We start from the raw sequence: 18,827 nt of genomic DNA on the forward strand, positions 1-18,827 counted from the left end.
TCATTCACTTGCTAACAGACAATGCATGTTATGTCTTTCTAAGGAGTTCATTTGAGTTACACCTTTTGATATGTTTATACCTTTGGACAAGATTCAAAAACTGCCTTCTTTATTCATTACTGCTCCACTAAAGAAATAAGAATGAAACATTACTGTACAGAGCAATAGCAAATTTTCCAAGGCAAATAAAAGTTTGCCAGAAATATTTTTTATCTATAAGAAATCAATTTAAAGGAAAACCACACTGACAGAAAATGAATGGTTGATTTGACATATATAGCTCATTCTCCTTCACTAGGACTTATTAGTCATTCTGTATTTAGCTATGACTCTTCCTGAAAAACCACTTTTATCTTGTCATTCTACTGCTTAAGATCTATAAAGTTTCCCTGCTGTTCAAATGCAAATCCCTCTGCTTAGCTTTCAAGGTTGTTCATCCCCTGGCCCAAACTATCTTCCTAAATTTAGTTCCTATTACTCCCAACATGACTTCTCCCTTCACAGGCCCCCATGGCTTGCTCATGTCATTTACTTCACCAAAGTAATTTCCTTTCCCCCTAATCCATCCTCCCAAGTCCACTTACCACACAAAGCTTCTTTCTACAATTCCTACCTATAATGGAATTACTTTCTCTGCGTTACTACTGTTGTTTAAAGTCAGTCTGTATTATAGCTTTTAATTTGAAACTTCTTAAAACTTTTTTTAAAATCTTGCTGCAGCAACAGTTTTCCACCTTGATACATAGAAAAATAAAATTCACATATATAATATACTGCCTAGTAATACCTAGGACCATGCAGTTTCCAGCCATAATAGTTACAATTCCACTAATTGCTTTCCCACTAAGAAAGCATAATAAGAAGCAAATGAAAATATCATACTTCAATAAAAGTCAAATAAAAAAAAACAATACCTAGTGAGAGAGAATGAGAAGGCTGTTATTACAAGTGTGACCTTGAATATGCTCAACTTACTTTTTCAAAAAAGAAAGCATTTCCAAGCTTTGGTGCTTTGTTACTATTAAGAAAGAAGTAGAAATACATCTGACAAGTTATCATTCATACTATACTATAAGAAGTTATTCTATATGGCACTTAGCATGCTATAGATATACATGTATCTAGCCCATTAATCAATCAGCTAGACATAAATATTACTGCAGCAACTGCCTGATGACAAATGACAAGGATGATGCAAAAATGTTACAGAAGATGACTCCTGCTCACAGTCCCAAAAATAAATGACTTCTTGTGGAGTTTGCCTAAACCTATTTTAACATAGCTGCTGCATTCCTGAAGATTATGAAAAGGATGGCTGTTTTTAAGGCATTCATGCAATCATATACCTCTTATGCAACAGCATATATATAAAGCAATCTTGGGTAGAATTAGCAAATTGTAAATTGTTTCTATCTGCCAGCACAGTTAAGGATCAGATAATTTAGCTCTACTCAAGAGAAAGTCTTCTTGTGATAATACAAATCTCTAATTCATATTAAGCCCATTTTCTTGATCACCAATTACACATATAGACCATTTGATTCTGAGACCTCCACAAATGCTGAAAATGTCACATTCTTCCCTGAAAAAATCTTTAAGTACATACAAGATTGCTTAGGTATCAATCTACCTATAGGTCAAGAGTTTTTTCTTCACCCCAGTACTAACACTCCAATATTCTACAAATAGATATTTAGCTAAAAATAAAAATGTTTAAATATATTTTATTCGTTAATATTGCCTACGTAGACACTACCTAAAAGTCATTGTAAAAGTAGATGACAAAGAATTCTTTAGCTTACCATGCCCTGGAAACTTCCAAACATCAACTAAACATCCCAAAAGTATGTCCTACTCAATAATTCCAAGGATGTCATTAATTGCTTCCATCTGTTTCCCTTTATGTCTTCTTCCCCTTCAAGTCAAGGCATCTAGTAAAGTTACTTTTTGCTTCACTTTATATTCTAAAGAATCATCATGCCTTAAGTTGCAGAACATTTTTCCCCCCCAAATCTGCTGAAACCACAGCCAGTAAATACTGTTTTTGTATGCTAAGCTATTTTAAGTAACATTTCAGTGTATGGAATTTTAAATTACATACTTTTAAAACATTGCCTACTATATTTTCTCAGTTGATTATGTTTCCCCCAATTCCTGATGAAGATCAAGCATTTTCCCTAATTTCATGGTAAAATTTAAAAATTCTGAATGGTTTAACCCATTGATGATCCTTACAAAGTCAACTCTTTCATTAAAAGTTGTAAAGTGACAAGGTTCTAGCTTTTCATTAATTCCACATTTGTTTATAAGTCCCTTGAACAACTAGGGCTAGTAGATTACTCTTAAGTACAGTTAGGATAGTTAGGATACAGTTAGGATAGTTACAGTTCTTAATTCCCCCATATGAGTAACTGTAAGTTTTAGTTTCTTAGTAGCTTTCAAATATACAAAAGTATATAACTTTCAAATATATAATTAACAGTACTGTTAACTGACTAACCATGCGTATTAGTAGCCCCAGTACATATTAATCTTATAAGTGACTAACCATGCATATTAATAGCCCCAGTACATATTAATCTTATAAGTGCATGTTCTTATCCTTTACCTTCACCTATTTGCACATCCCCAACATTCACTTCTGGTACCACCTATCCTCTGTTCTATTTCTTCAGTGTTTTTTTTCTTTTTTCTTTTTTTAGATTTCACATATAAATGTAAATGAGCTCACAAAGCATTGCATTTATGATTCTCTGTCTGACTTAATTCACTTAGTATAATGCCCTCAAGATCTATTCAAACCGTTGCAAGAGGCATGATTTCCTTCTGCTTCATATCTAAATATCCACTACATGCATGTCAATAGAGTCACATGCCCCAAAACAATTCAGTAAACAACAACTCTTATCTTGGCTGCCAACATGCAATCCAGACTGAGGAAGATCCAGAAACTTCAGGGTCATTTCAGGGCCACATGAGCCACAGCCATGATCGCACTGGCAAGCACCAGAAGCACCCAGGTCGCTGATAATGCTGGTGGCATGCATTACCACAGGATCAACTACGACAAATATTACCCAAGTTACTTGGGGAAAGTTGGTGTTAATACTTGACTTAAAGAAGAATCTTCCCACTGTCAATCTTGATAAACTGTGGCCCTTGGACAGTGAGGAGACTCATGTAAATGCTACCCCAAAAAAGACTGCAGCTGTGATATTTATAGGCTTAATGTCAGGGCTAACTGTGGGGTCATCTACCCCTATGATGGTAAAACTCTCTGTATATTATCTTACCATGCTCTGTACATTTCAGCAGGTATGGCACAAATATGTATAAACTAGAGTTATATTGTTAATGTACAGTAAATACAAGCTTATTATGTTTAGCTGACAACACAGCTTTCCTCTTCAAATGGCACATAACAAAGTAAGCTCGTGTTGGTTAGAGCTGCAGGCCACTGTGGACGTCACCAAGTACCATAAAGGCAAGTCAAAAAACATACTATCACAAAAAAAATCTCTGCAAACCTTACGATTCTATACTTTGCTCCTTAATACAAGTACATTTTGTAGAATAGGAACATATAAAAGAACCCCCTCAAAAAGTGAAAAATAAACAGATATCAAATGGAGAAAAGTTTGCCTCTCTTCAATGAAAAGCTGCCTCTCTTCAATGAAAAGCATAGACTATAGCATTAAAATACAGGAACACTTCTTGCTTTATTGAAAATTGTGATACAGGGCCCTCCCTGGTGGCGCAGCGGGTTGAGAATCTGAGCAATGAGAATCTGAAGCCGCTTCCGCATGAGTTCGATTCCCGCCTGCCCCGGAGGTGACCACATGGCGTGGCAGACCTCTCCTGGCCCGCCTGCTGCTCCCCTCAGCAGTGTACTTCGTCGATCTGCCTGTTCTGCTCCCCACTCTGTCTCTGGTGAAGCCTCTCGCCGCCCCTGAGCCTCTGGCCTGTACCCCAGTTCTGTATGTACAAATAAATAAATCTTAAAAATAAATAAATAAATAAATAAAATTGTGATAGACATTCATACAGAAAATTGCCACAAAATATATGCATAACATAATGAATGATTATAAAATAACCACCCATGTAACTCAATTATTTCTTGAGATATGTTCTCAAGAAACAGAACATATTGGAAGCCTCATGTGCCTCTCCCAGAGGCAAGGAGGATCCTCCTTTCTCCCACAGGTACCATTATCCTGCCTTCAGTGATCATTATCTCCTTATCCACCTTTATTTATTTATTTTTTTGCCACATAAATGGGCATTCCTACACAATATCATTTATCTCTACATACTTATGGACTTTAAATAAATGGAAACTCTAAACCTATCATTCAATTCCCTCAATTATTTAAAAAACTCACTTCTTTTTTAAATTGACATGAAATTCACATAACACAAAGTGAAACATCTTAATGTGAAACGCTGTTGTCATTCCTTTATATTACTAACCTTACAATGATTCCTGTTATTTATTCCACTGTAGATGGACCAGTGGAGTCATCATGCACAATGCTGATACCAGTGTTTTTGTGAATGGGTCCTCTGCACATAGGCATAAATTTTTATCAGGAACACATCTGGAAATGGGGTCACCGATCTTCTACCTGACTAATACAAAACTATTTTTGCAAAGTGTAGTTCTATCAATTTACATTCCTAAAAACAGTGTATGAGAGTTCTAATTGTTCCACATCCACATTAACAATGGGCACTATCAGATTTCTTAATTTAGGGCTTATTTTAAATAACTTGCACTTCTCTGATGAAGAAAGGTATCTTTTCACAGGTTTATTGGCCATTTAAATATACTCTTGTTTGAAGGGTTAAATCAAATCTTTGCCAGTTTTCTGTTTTAACTGAATAGACTTTTCCTGAGATATACAGACAGTAACTTTTGTTGTCTTCTGCCTCAGCCTTTATGTTTACTTAGGACTAGACCTACATACAGAAGAAAGCCATTCATCAAGGTCAATGTAATCAAGAACTTTAGGCACTTTCACTAATTAAATGTTATTATCTCCTATATCAAAAAGCTTCTGTACAGCAAAAGAGACATTAACCAAAACAAAGAGACACTCTACTGATTAGGGGGGGAATGTTGCACACAATACTACTGATAAGGGACTGATCTCTAAAATCTACAAAGAGTTGACAAAAGTCAATAAAAAAAATAAACAATCCATTCAAAAAATGGGCAGAAGAGCTAAAAAGACACTTCTCCAAAGAGGAAATGCCAGCAGTCAACAGTTATATGAAAAATGTTCAACAGTACTTGTAATCAGGGAAATGTAAGTCATAACCACAATGAAACAGCACCTTACACATATTGAAAAAACAGGAAATGACAAATGTTGGTAAGGGTGTAGAGAAAAAGGAATGCTCCTATACTGCTGGTGGGAGTGCAAATTGGCCCAACCACTATGAAAGCTATGTGGAGGTTCAACAAACTGCTAAAAATGGAGCTTCCATATGACCCAGCAATTCCACTACTAGAAATCTACCTGAAGGACACAAACACACAAATTTAAAAAAAAAAAAACCTGTGGTCTATGTTTATTGCAGCTCTAGTTACAATAGGTAAGATATGGAAACAACCCTAATGCCCAAAATAGATGACTGGATCAAGAAGATGTGGTATATGTACACAATGGGATACTATTCAGCAAACAAAAGATAAACTCATGCCATCAGCAGCAACATGGATGGAGCTGGGATTATTCTCAGTGAAATAAGCCAGAAAGAAAAAAAAAATATTGATAAGGGATCAGGAAAAAAAAATCATAATAAATTTAAAAAGAAAATTAATAGGCAACTATTAATAAAAGACTGCCATGGAGGGGGAAGAAGAGGAGTCAAAACAGGGGAGAGAAGAACACAGGGACTAGGGTAATGGTGCATGGGTGAATTGGTGGTGGGAATTTTTTGAGAGAATTTTACACCTGATAGGAGAAAACATGCAGTGTACGAAAAGGAGAATGATGTAAATACATAATAAAAATTTTTTAAATAATAAAATAAATGTTATCATTTCTGTTTGTTTTTATGTAGGATTGACCAAAGTGCCTAAGCAATATGGAAATATAACAAATTTAAAATGCTACTTAGTATTTTTTTTTTAATTCTTATCTGCTGTTATCCCCTTATGTCCAAACAAAAGTGTTTGGTATACATAATTAAGATTCACATAAAACTAGGGTCAGAATGTGTATCTAAAAGCTTTATTCTGAAAAACAAAAACTCAAGTCATTTTACTAAAATTATGTCAAAATGCCTAAAAGCAAGAATACTTATTATTATTTTAGGAAACATGAGTGTTGAAAGATTAATGGTTGAAATTTCAATTCAGGTTTTACATTTGAAAAAAAATAATTTACTCCTGCAATCAGTAACTTCTCTTTTTTAACAAGAGTATGATTATGCTTAACAATAAAGGAATGCTTTAATTACTCACTTAATAAATGCTGGTGGCATATCTCTCTTCAAAATCTGATCCTCAGTGGTTTGAACAGTCTCTTTTCCAACCTATGGGGGGGAAAGTCACAATTCAAATATAGGTGCGCAGACTATTATAAAGTATTTTTATACATATTAGAACATATATTCTCAGAAATACAAATTTCAGAGTAATTATACTGAAGGAATCAAACTTCCACTCATAATGAGAAAAAGTGTGTGTTTTTAGTAACAAACTGCTAAGTCTAAAAGAGTCCAAGAAGTCAACCAAATTAGGTAGAATAAAATATCTAAATGAAAAATAGATTTTACTGTTTCTGGGTAAAGTATTTGAAACAATTTATGATTCAGAAGCTAGAAGTCAAACCTAAGTAAATACAACTTAACTAGTAAGTAATCAAATAGATGCCTGTCAAAACATGACTTTCCCCCTTATTATGGAGCAACTTAAAAAGAAATAATATACATGGGTCCTCCCTGGTGGCACAGTGGGTTGGAGCCCTGCACTGCGAAGCTAAACCAAGCTGTGGTTGCTTCAATGCCAGTTCGATCCCCCTTCCAAGGTGACCCACATGGCCAGCAGACATCTCCTGTGTTGCCCCGCTGCTCCCCTCAGCACTCTACTGTTCTGTGCCCCACTATGTTTCTGTGAATCCTCTTGCCGCCCCTGCACCCCATTTCTGTATGTACAAATAAATAAAATCTTAAAAAAAAAATGAAATGACACAATTCTGAATGCTACAACAGAATTGCTCTATTCCATTCAGGTGTCAGTGTAAACTGGTACTCTTTGAAAATCATTTACTGGTGTGTATTCAAAAATATACCTAAGAATTTCACTTATGAGTAAATACCTATAGGCAATAATACCAAATGTGGTAATAACAAGAGTCACAAAAATACTCTGTATCATGATCATTTATAATAGCAGAAAATTTTTAAATAAATGCAACAATGACGAGCAATTTAATAAAATAAGAGATAACTTTAGATTCGAGTACTATGGGGTTGTTAAAACAATGGTATAGAGGGTGGCGCAGAGGGTTAAAGTACAACACTAGGGAGCTAAAGCCACTTCAGCCCCGGAGGTGACCCACAGGGTTCGCCAGACCTCTCCTGTCCAGCCCTCTGCTCCCCTCAGCAGCGTACTTCATCAGTTGGCATGAGCTGCTCCCCATTCTGTCTCTGGTGAGTCCTCTCACCACCCCTGCAGCTCTGACCTGTATCCCAGTTCTGTATACATAAATAAATAAATCTTTAAAAGAAACAATGGTATAGAAACTCAGAACTATGGAGAAATGTTACAATTTTTTTGAATGGAGGAATGAAATAAAAAATACACTATTCTATGATTATAACAAACAAAAAAATCCTGTATATAAGACAAATCCAAAAGACAAAACATTAACAGTGGTTAGATTAATACTAGCACAATTTTAGGTTCGTATTTGCATTTCTTATTTCCTGGTATAAGAATATGCAGTATTTATACTTTTAAAGTAATATTACAATGTTACTTTAGGTTATCTGGGTGCAATTGCTTCCTACCTAGCAATTTTAGTAACTATTTTTCATTTTATATGTCTTCCAAAGAGTAATGGTTAAAGGTTTTAGTGATGACCTAAGATAAGAGGTCTGGGGGTCTTGAGTGATCACCTTTTTTGCTTAGTACCTGGTATATAACTTAGTTCCTGGTAGGAATCTTGTCAGATGTTAATCATGAATGAAGTAGGATGGACCTGTGGGGGAGGGTCCCATGACTACTGACCCTTTAACTCACTCCTTGGTGTGCAACTATATAATTCACTTCTTGGTATGTAATCACATCATATCTAACCATGAACAGTTGCCAATGCAAACCCACCCAGAACCTTGTAAAAACAAAGGTGTATGTAAACCTTTGACTTCCTATAAATGGGTCTCAGCCTATGGATGTAAATCCACTGAGTCAACACTGGTGCAACAAACCTGCTTCTTGTAACCCTAATGCTCAATTTTCCTTTGTGCCATATAACAACATTATGTTTTATACTATAAATGATATACATACTTTCTTCAAAATGATCCCTATGCATACACAAAAATCAACTCAAAGTGGATTAAAGACCTAGACATAAGAATGGAAACCATAAAATTCCTGGAAGCAAAGATGGGCCAAACACTACACGACATACACCCAATGCCACAATAGTGAAGGCAAGGATAAATAGATGGGACTACATCAAGTTAAAGAGCTTCTGTACAGCAAAAGAGACATTACAAAAAACAGACATCCCATTAATTGGGAGAAAATTTTCATACAAAACTAGGATAAAGGATTAATCACAAAGATATACAAAGAACTGATGAAACTCAACAAAAATAAAGTAAGTAACCCCATCAAAAAATAGGTAGAAGAGCTAAAAAGACACTTCTCCAAAGAGGAAATGCAGGTGGCCAACAAGCATATGAAAAAATGTTCAACATCACTCGTAATAAGGGAGATGCAAATTAAAACCACAATAAGATACCACCTCACACTAGTGAGAATGGCGTATCTTAAAAAAACTAGCAACAACAAATGTTGTTGAGGATGTGGAGAAAAAAGAACTCTCCTGCACTGCTGGTAGGAATGCAAACTAGTACAACCACTATGGAAAACTGTTTGGAGGTTCCTCAAACTGCTAAACATGGAGCTTCCCTACGACCCAGCAATCCCACTCCTAGGTATCTACCCAAAAGACACAAAAACACTGATTGAAAAAGATAACTGGACCCCCATGTTTACTGCTGCTATATTTACAATTGGAAAGACATGGAAACAGCCCAATGCCCAAAAATGGATGACTGGATTAAAAAGATGTGGTACATATACACAATGGAATATTATTCAGCAACCAAAAAAAAGAAACACATGCCTTTTGCAGCAACATGGATGGAGCTGGAAAAGATCATGCTTAGTGAAATAAGCCAAAAAGAAAAGGAAAAATACCAGATGGTTTCACTCATAGCAGGAGTATAATGGACCAGGTGAGAAAATAATAATAATAATGAACAGCTATATACCAGAGGCATTTTATGGCGGATGAGTAGGGAATGGGATCAAAAAACAGAGGGGAGAGGGAAATGCACTGGACCAGAGTCCAGTGATGGCACACAGGTGATATGGTGATGGGAAGTCCATGGGGATCACGACTGAGATGGAAAAACGTACAAAATGATGTAAAAATAAACTATTATTATTTATTTTAAAAAATGACCCCTATGAAGAACTTTTCATTTTAACTTTCCTTTCAGTAGGTCACATAGTACAGAAATGCTATAATAGAGTGACATCATATAAGTAAGCTTTAATACAGTAAATGGTGAAACTCACCTATTTTATTAACATAAAGCTACTATGGAATATTAAATTATACCTCTAAACCACACTTAGTGCGAAAATCTGTGAATTTTTACAAGTCAAAGCAGAAAGTATCGCAATCATGCTGTTTACTTTTGATTGATTTTAAGGAAGAAAAACAAAGCAGAAAAAATCTCTAAATGCACAGTAAACCAACTTTAAAAAATAATACAATAAACTATTTGCAGGAAACACAAGTTATGCATAAATTATGAACACAAGCATTCTCCCTCAAGTTAATAGCTCAGAAAAAGAAGCAGCACACATACAAAACTGTATAATAGCCGGAGCTTTTATAGACAATAATAGACTGTCTGTATCATAATAAAAGGCTTTCAAATCAGCAGCTGGTTCCCTAGAGTTTCTCAGATCAAAACATGACAGAATATTTCCAGATGTATTGTTCACTCTATTTTCCAACTAAAATCAACCATTCAAAAAGCTGTGGGCCATGGTTTCATGAAGATGAAGTTCGGCAACAAAGTCACTAATTCATTCTAAATGTGAAGGGCCTAAAAGGATAGTCACATCCAAACACATTGGATATACATATATGAAAGAAAGAGAGAAAAGAGAAGGAGAATACTTCAGCTATCTGATGTTACCAAACATTTATTTAGTACAGCAACATGCACCAGACACTGTTTTAGGCCCTGGAAGGGAAAATGTTTCTTTCTGTCCTGGAGCTGATATTCTAGTAGGAGTACAGAGCATACATGTAACTAAATAAGCAAGGTTAATGATAAGGATGATGATATAAAGAGTATAAATGGAAGGAGAGGAAGCTCACTTATAGAAATGTGGACAAACAAGGTCTCTGAGGACGTCACACTGGAGTCATGGGTAAGAAGGACCACTCATATAAAGCTGGAGAAAAATTACTGAAGAGAAGATGCCCTATGACAGGAAAGTGTAGGTATATTCAAGGAAACTTAAGAAGGTCAGAGTGGCTGGAGTAAGGTAAGGTCATGGGACTGGGTAAGAAGGCAAGGGCCATATCACAAAGCATCTTTCCGGTCAGTTTATTACACCTAGAAATCTTTTCTAGGTATAATGGAAAGCAAGAAAGCTAAACAAGATAATGATATGAACAGATTTTCTTTTCTAAAAAAGTTTCTCTGCTACATGAAAAAATGTTATAGGGGGCAAGAGGAAGCAGAATGATTAGTTAGGAGGTTTCTGCCATAGTCCAGGAAGAGACATCAATGACTTAAAACAAGACACAAAGTGGAAATGGAGAATTAGTTCTTTTAGAAGAACAGGACTTACTCTTAGATTGGAAAGGGTGGGAGGTAGGTAGTAAACTAAAGCCAAGAAAAATAAAAATAAAAAATGATATCTATATCAATTAAGTGAAATGTCTTCAAAGACATCAATGGTGATATATGGCAAAGATTAGTCATCCAAAAAAAAAAAAATCAAGAATATTCCAGGCAAAACCATTAAAAGTAGTATTGCAAATAGTAAACATTCTAACTCCAATACAGGCAATTACTTAAAAATTATTTTTATTTTATTTTATTATTTTTATTTAATTACTTATGTCTCTTTTGTAAGGTAAGGACTGAGCTGAAAAGAAATAGATTATATATACACAAGCACACATTTATCTAATACACACACACCCTCAAGCAATAGTTTAAAAGCTATTTTAAACTATTTAGGTAACTGATAGGCACTAAGCCTGATTTCATTATTCTAAGTTGTGTTCATACAACTTACCTAATTTTCCCTCCCCACTCTACAAGCCCCTGGCAGCTACTTATTTTTCTCTTGGATCTATAGTTTTACCTTTCCTAGAATGTCATATAGCTGGATTCAAACAGTATGCAGCTTTTCAAATTGGTTTCTTGCAATTAATTTTAATTTAAATTGCTACGCATGGCTACCACACTGAACAAGTCACATCTGTGGGACTTCGTTTCCTAAAACAAACCTCCCTGCCTCAGGTCTCTTCTAGTATAAATCATATTTCCTATAACTGCTAGATCAATCTTCATTTTTTTGCCTTTACTATGTGATCTCCTCATAGCAGAAGGAACCTGGGACCTGAAGAAATAAAAGTTGCCAGGTAGAGAGAAGAGGAATCTTACAGTTTAAGACAAAAGGGAACAAGCAATGGCTCCCAATGATTCAGCACATGGCTTACCAGGCTGGTATGGCTTCAGCAAAGGAAATGAATGGAAGTCAGAAAGAAAGCTCGAATCATCCTGGGAAGGGCATGATTGCCCAGTGAAGGCATACAGGACTATGTAACCTAACCTGCCCATTTATTCAAAAGTTGTTACTACCTTTTCTAGGTCTTTCCAACTCAGGATTCTATCACTTAAGCATCAAGTCAAGAATGTCCAAAGAAGCTTCTAAAGAAATACAGGACTAAAAAGGCATCTTCTATTTATGAACAACTGGCAAATCCTATCTAGGAGAATCAAAGACAAAAGCTTGTGTTTTTAAGTCTTCAACCAGATGACAGGAAATGGACTTTCCTCCCTCTCCCCACACCATCAAAACAAAGTTTCTATAGCACCCAACTTTTCCAACTAAAAATAGTGCAAACAATTAATAAAGGAATTAAGTCACAAAATACTCTTGGCTAACTAGTAGGAATCTTTATGGCTTGCAGAAATATATTTCTTCAACTCACTCTTAGTATAGACTGGAAAAGCATGTGATTCCTAACAGACCCTAAAACTATACAAACAGGCAGATAAGTAACAGTCTTAACAAATGTTTTTCAAACCTGTGCAGCACCAAGTCATCAAAACACACAGCTTACTAAGTCTAATGTTTTTACCACATAAATGTTAACTGCATATGAACTGAAATTTGTAGCCTGATCTCCAGCTCCAGGTTAGCTAATTAATGGCTATGTAGCTTCAAAATGTCATTTAATTACTTAAACTTATTTCTTCTATCACTATGTGATACTATTTCCTTACTTGTCTCCTGTGGGAGTAAACTCCTTTTCAGCTCTCCAATATAGAAAACTTATCTTTAAATTTATCTTTTCTATCTTAAGATTACATTTATTACTTCAAATTCTTTTGGGGAACAAGACAAAGTATACGATGATTAATAATTAAAATTGAAAAGCTCTCATTTCCTGTATATTTTACTACAAGTTTTACAATTATGAGTTCAACTAAAATAGATGCCCGATTATTTCACCTTAAAATAAATTTTATGCCTTTCTATAAAAAAACTACATAGATGCTAAAGGGTTAAAAAAAAAGCAGAGGAAGGAAATAAGTTTAAGGTATAGTCTAGATTCTAAGTAGTTTTTACACATTAACATTTTTTTAAAAGTACTCAGTAAAGGTTCACCACAGGTTTTTAGTAACTGTAATGTTCAGTTAAAAGACATATGAAAAAGAAAAAGACATACAGTTTTACCATAAGGTAGTTGATGTAAACAAGCATTAAGCTCCTACAGCATGTTTACAGTGACAAAAAGATGAATAAAACTTTCTAAATAGAGACCCAAAACACTTGCTCTCACAGTAAATATCCATTTACTCATATTCTAAACCATTTAGGTCAGTTCAGGACCTCAGATGGCCAGAAATTATGGAGATAGCTTGAGGTGCATAAGAGCAACCAACCTTGGACAGGATGCCCTTCCTACACAGGGCTCACTCACATACAACCATACTCAGTCAGACTGGGACTATTTAGACATGCCAATAAACCCAACAAACACATCATTTGGATGTGAGAAGAAACCAGAGTAACCAGAAAAAAATCCATGCAGAATGCGAAGAACAACAAAACCTACACAGGCGTCCTAACCAGAAATCAATTTTCTCATTAAAGTTGTAACAAAATGCCATCAAGCAAAATGATGTTATTGCTGTAATCCAGTTTTATAGTAAATACATTTTATTGCTTCCAAACTATTCCATTTCTGAAATTCTAATTTGTTGGTTCTATTCAGTGTTCAAATTATTTTTTCTATTTTCTTCTTCAGAGAATTGCCTCTAATTCTCTCACTCCAATTCTATTCAATTCAATAAACAGTAAGTGCCAACTATGTGTCCACTAGGTGGTGAGAAGAGAGTAAGAAATAAAGCATCCTTAGCCATATAAACTGAAATAATGGTACTGAAAGAGTAGGAGGCCGAGGGGCATTTTTAAGGGGTTTGGCAGAAAGCCCAGTTTCTTTTGAAGAGTTTTTACTTTGTTCAGTAGTTAATTTAAATATCTTTTGTGCAATATGTGACTTTAGTTCAAAATTCTAAGTGAGAGAATTTTGTCTTCTGCTGTTGTCATTATTACTCCTTTTATCACAATCTACTTGATTCGGTTCAGTAATGTAGAGACATTTGGTTTCTTTCCAACAAATAAAAAGGCCTGGCTGTTCAAGTCACTACCTAGACTTAAAAAATATGTTAATATAGATGTCTCCCGTAGCTAATCTCAGTACAAGATAACAAAAAGACAAAATACAATGAGAATTCGTGTTACTGATTTGCACACTGAAAGTGGTCGCTGTAAAGCATTATATTTTGTAAAGCATTATATTTTGTAAAGCATTATATTTAAAAGATTATGGCAGTCGGCACAGGAGTTAAAGTCTCAGCACTATCAAGCTACTGACAGTCACTACAGCATGAGTTCAATCCCCAGCATAGGAGCTGACCTACATGGTGCAGCAGCCCTCTCCTATCTCACCTGCTGCTCTCCTCAACAGTGGATTTCAGTAGATCTGTCTTTCTGCTCCCCATTATATCTGGTGAATCCTCTCACCACCACCACCACCCATACCCCAGTTCTTATATGTATAAATAAATAAAAATGGATCTTTTTAAAAAAAAAAAAAAAGATTATGGTGGGCCAAGCTACAAACTAATAGTTACAAGACAAGGGAATATGTGCCCATTTGCCTTAATTTGGCTCAAGTCAATGTTTCTTATGGCATAAGTATTATGTTGATCAGTGCATTATAATGAACTGACATTCTGATAGGTAATTGTGTCCAGTACCTTACTGGGCCATACAAAGAAAATAATACATAAGATCCACCACCAGCAACATTTTCATGGGTCTTACTACAATGCTGAATGGTTTTACAATCAGTTTATGCCTACATTGTTACCTTTTGTATGATTTATAGATAACCTTTCAGAGTCAGTCTCTAACTGGAAGCCTAATTCACTGACTTATCAATTCACTGACTATGTTGCAGACTGAGTCCAACATTGTGTGTAACCCGGATACAAAAGGAAGGGACTCAGTCTTTGTTGTTCAAAAACAAGGCAAACACTTAAAGAAATCATTATTAACAATGCTCTAAAAGAGTTACATCCACATCAGCTATGTCAGTGAAGGAGGGGAGGTTTCCTAGAGAAAAAGATACTCTAGGAAAAGTAATAAGAGTTCTCTGGGAGAAATGAGATTCAAAGAAAAGAACATTCAGTGGTGCAGCGTATTTGAGTGCAAGAACAGTTCAGGAACACAGATCAACATGATTGGAACATCAGATATTATGGGGAGAAACAGAAGCTGGAGATACTGAAAGATGCCACTTTGGATTTATTCTTTAAGTAACAGGAAACTGTTTAACCATTTTAGATATCCCTAGATCTGCATTTCAACAAGAAAGATTCAACCACAAATATGAACCAGAACAAAGAAAACTAGAAAGACAAGTTTACGTATTAGTTCATTTATCTAGTCAGCAAATATTTATATAACATACCACATGCCAAGTATTGGAGCAAATGCCCCTGATCTCATGGAGCTTAGAGTCTTAGTGAAGCTAAATTAAAACTGAAGAATAAGTTTGGGTACTTTGTAGGCTACAAGGGTAGATGTAAGAGATACATCTATATGACACTACACTCCATCCTGAGGGTAAGGGAGGAATCTAGGATGACTCCAGGCTCTGGCTCAAGCAACTTGTTAATACAGGTAACATAGGAAGAAAGACTGGAGGCTAACTAGGGTAATACTTACGGGATGGTTCATATGGAGATAGGCTAATCTTGAATAAACTGAAAAGATGATTCCTTGGTTTACCTGTCTGGACAGAAAGAACTACAGACTGGAATGGAAAGTAACAAGCAATAAAGTAGTTCTAAAAGTCATGTACAGTGACTGAATGGAAAACAATACCACCACTGGGTAAGTGGCTAATGAAAGAGCAAGAGTAAAAAGAACTGAGAAGGAAATATCTGTAAGGTGGACAGGGGAAGGAAAATAGCCTCAGGAAAGGCCAAAGAAAAACAGAGAGGCTCAAGGAAGTGAAAGAACAGTCAATAGTCAACTAACACAGAGGGCAGAGGGGCTAACGGTTTCTGGTATATTCACAGTTGTGCAGTAACACCACAGTCAGCTTTTAAACATTTTCATCACCTCAGAAAGAAACCTACTGGCAGTCATGAGTGTCATGTGCTATTTTTTATATTTTCTTTGCAGAAATGTCTACTCATATCCTTTACCTATGTTTTAATTAGTTTATATGGCTTTGGTGAGTATTGTCTCCCAGTCTGTGAGTTGGCTATTCATTTTCTTGATGAATTCTCCGTAGCACAAATGTTTAATTTTGATAGTTCGATTTATCTATTTTTCTTAATTGTTTGCACTTGTAGTACAGTATCTGACTAATAAGTAACTAAAACCTAACTAATGTTAATTATTCCTGTTTTATTCCAAGAATTTAATAGTTTTAGCTTCTTCATTTCAGTCCATACTTTATGTAGAGTTAATTTTTTTTATATGGTATCAGGGAAGGGTTAGTACTTTGTTTAGATAGGAGAAATCTAACATATTGTTAGACTGAAGGAAAGGAACTAGGGAACACATTATAAGAACCAACATCATTGAAGAGGCAGGTAGAGATTCTGTAGAGCAAGTAGAAAAAGTAATCTTTAACAAGGGAAAGGCTTCCTCAGAGAGAGAAAGATGGTGGAGTAATGAATGGATATACAGACACAACTAAACTGTGGGGTCTATGGTTATCTCTTAAGAAGTTACAATTATACTAGTATATTTAAAAATCTAAGATAACCTTCAGTTAGGAAGTCTGCTTTTTTCAATCCACCATTTTCCAAATTCCTTTGACAAAGAATTTTTTTTAATTCTTAGTAATCTATAAGCTATGATGGATTAAGATTTGTAGAACATAGTTAGAAAATAGAGATCAAGACCATGAATTGCAAACTTTGTGCAGAATTTGGACCATAGTAGTTTTTGTTTGGTTCATATATTTGCTTTTAATTAAAACTTTTCACAAATTTCTGATGATCTTGAAATATTAAAAAGATTTAGAAACATTAGATCTGCATTTCAGTAGGAAAGTTTGCTAGGAACCAAGTGTCCTATATGGAGAATAATACTTTCTGCATCACTTCTTATAATTTTAACATCCAGACCTTTTCATTTATGTTACCTCCTAGTCCCCATCATATTTATTCCTATAATAGGCAAGTCTCTCATTATGGATATAGAGTGAAAAGTTTCTAAAGCCAATCTTAGAATTCCTTATCCAACTCCTCTCTAAATATTTTCATTTATAAAAGTGTTCTTCTTGTGAGAACCATGAGAAAGATTGAGAAGTATTTATGTCAGGAATGATAAAATGGCAGTGTATGAGCCAAGTGTAACCCACAAACCTATTTTGTTTGGCCTACTCAGTAATTTTTTTTAAATGGGAAATTTCACATAAAAAATAAATACAGATTTCCAGATTTTAGTGACAGTCAGAAAGATCTTGTAACACTAGGCCCTGTTTCCATATGGCAAAATAAGCTAAAGATAGGAGCAGCTTTCTTCAACCAGGGGCTACATTTTTTTTCCCCCCAGTTTACTAAAGTCCCTACCACTCTCCTATGTCCTGTTACAGCTTAATTCATTTATTAGCTATTTGGCCCTGCAGGCATCTGAGTGTGTGTACCTGATTTTACTAAGGAAAAAAAAAAGGGGTGGGGGGCCCTTTTTCAACATAATGCATTAGGAGTGTCATGTGATAATTTATTTATGACCCAGCTATATCACTAATAATGAAAAATCCTACTCTCCTTCTACATATATATGACTAGAAGAAAATGTAACATCAAAGGTAGACGTTCAGATTTGTTTTCTTCTACTTCTATTTGTAATAATCTTCTACTTTCCAGATTTAATAAAATATTTTACCTTCATAATGAGAAAAACTGACTGAAACTCTGAAAAATGTATCAACAAATATCCTTGGTCAGTAACAATCTAAAAAGTAATTAGAAGCTACAAATTTTGACCAACTGAAAGATTCAAATATTGACCAACTGCCAAAAACTTAATTTAAATGTGCATCTATCAGAACACAACCAAATGGATTACACAGCATATAAATCATGTGGATGGCAAATTCTAATGTCAAGCAAGCTCTTTGATTAATATATTTTCCTCAGAACTGGTGTTAAGCTGCCCCTGGCAGCTGCTGTTTATTCTAACCCAATATGAGACTGAGCGTATCAATTAAGGCTAGATAAATGTTAGCAGAGCAGCCTTGCTCACCAGGTCAGTATTTCTGAAGTTACTATGGGCAGGCTTTAGATGTGCAAATACTTCATTCTTCCCCCCTGAACTCCCCTCATTCTCCTGTAGATGTCACACACTCTTACGCTAGTGCTCTAGAAAGCCATCAATTTAATACCATCAATGTAACAATAAAGCAGATCATCAGCACAGGAACTTCTCCCTACCTCCCGCATACTCCACAACTCACAAAACACAAGATAAGCAACTTCCGCTCATTTCATAGAAAGAAAAAGTGAAGAAGAATTTGTCAATCTGATCCAAAGTCTTCACTTTAGGAATGAGGCTCAAAGATTAGTTTTCTAAACAATTGCAGACTTGAATTTGGTTCCAAGCCATTTGGCTTCATTTTCTATATCAGAAGGGATATTTCCTAATTCGTAAGCAAGATGTTAAATGACAACACTATTTTCTACACTCCAATTTCAGCTTTGTTTCAAACATACATAAG

General features: G+C 35.2%; 1 protein-coding gene across 2 annotated transcripts in view; it reads right to left on the reverse strand.

Annotated features, from left to right (window-relative positions):
• Nucleotides 1-18,827, reverse strand: part of VCL (vinculin) — a 95,539-nt gene that overhangs the window by 57,585 nt on the left and 19,127 nt on the right. For both annotated transcript variants that reach the window (XM_004680759.2, XM_004680760.2), the window contains exon 2: nt 6,476-6,546. In XM_004680759.2, coding sequence (XP_004680816.1) covers nt 6,476-6,546 — 71 coding nt within the window. The remainder of the gene's footprint in view (nt 1-6,475; nt 6,547-18,827) is intronic.

This window comes from Condylura cristata, unplaced genomic scaffold, assembly GCF_000260355.1.
Source record: "Condylura cristata isolate star-nosed mole 26May11 unplaced genomic scaffold, ConCri1.0 scaffold00011, whole genome shotgun sequence".
NCBI lineage: Eukaryota > Metazoa > Chordata > Mammalia > Eulipotyphla > Talpidae > Condylura > Condylura cristata.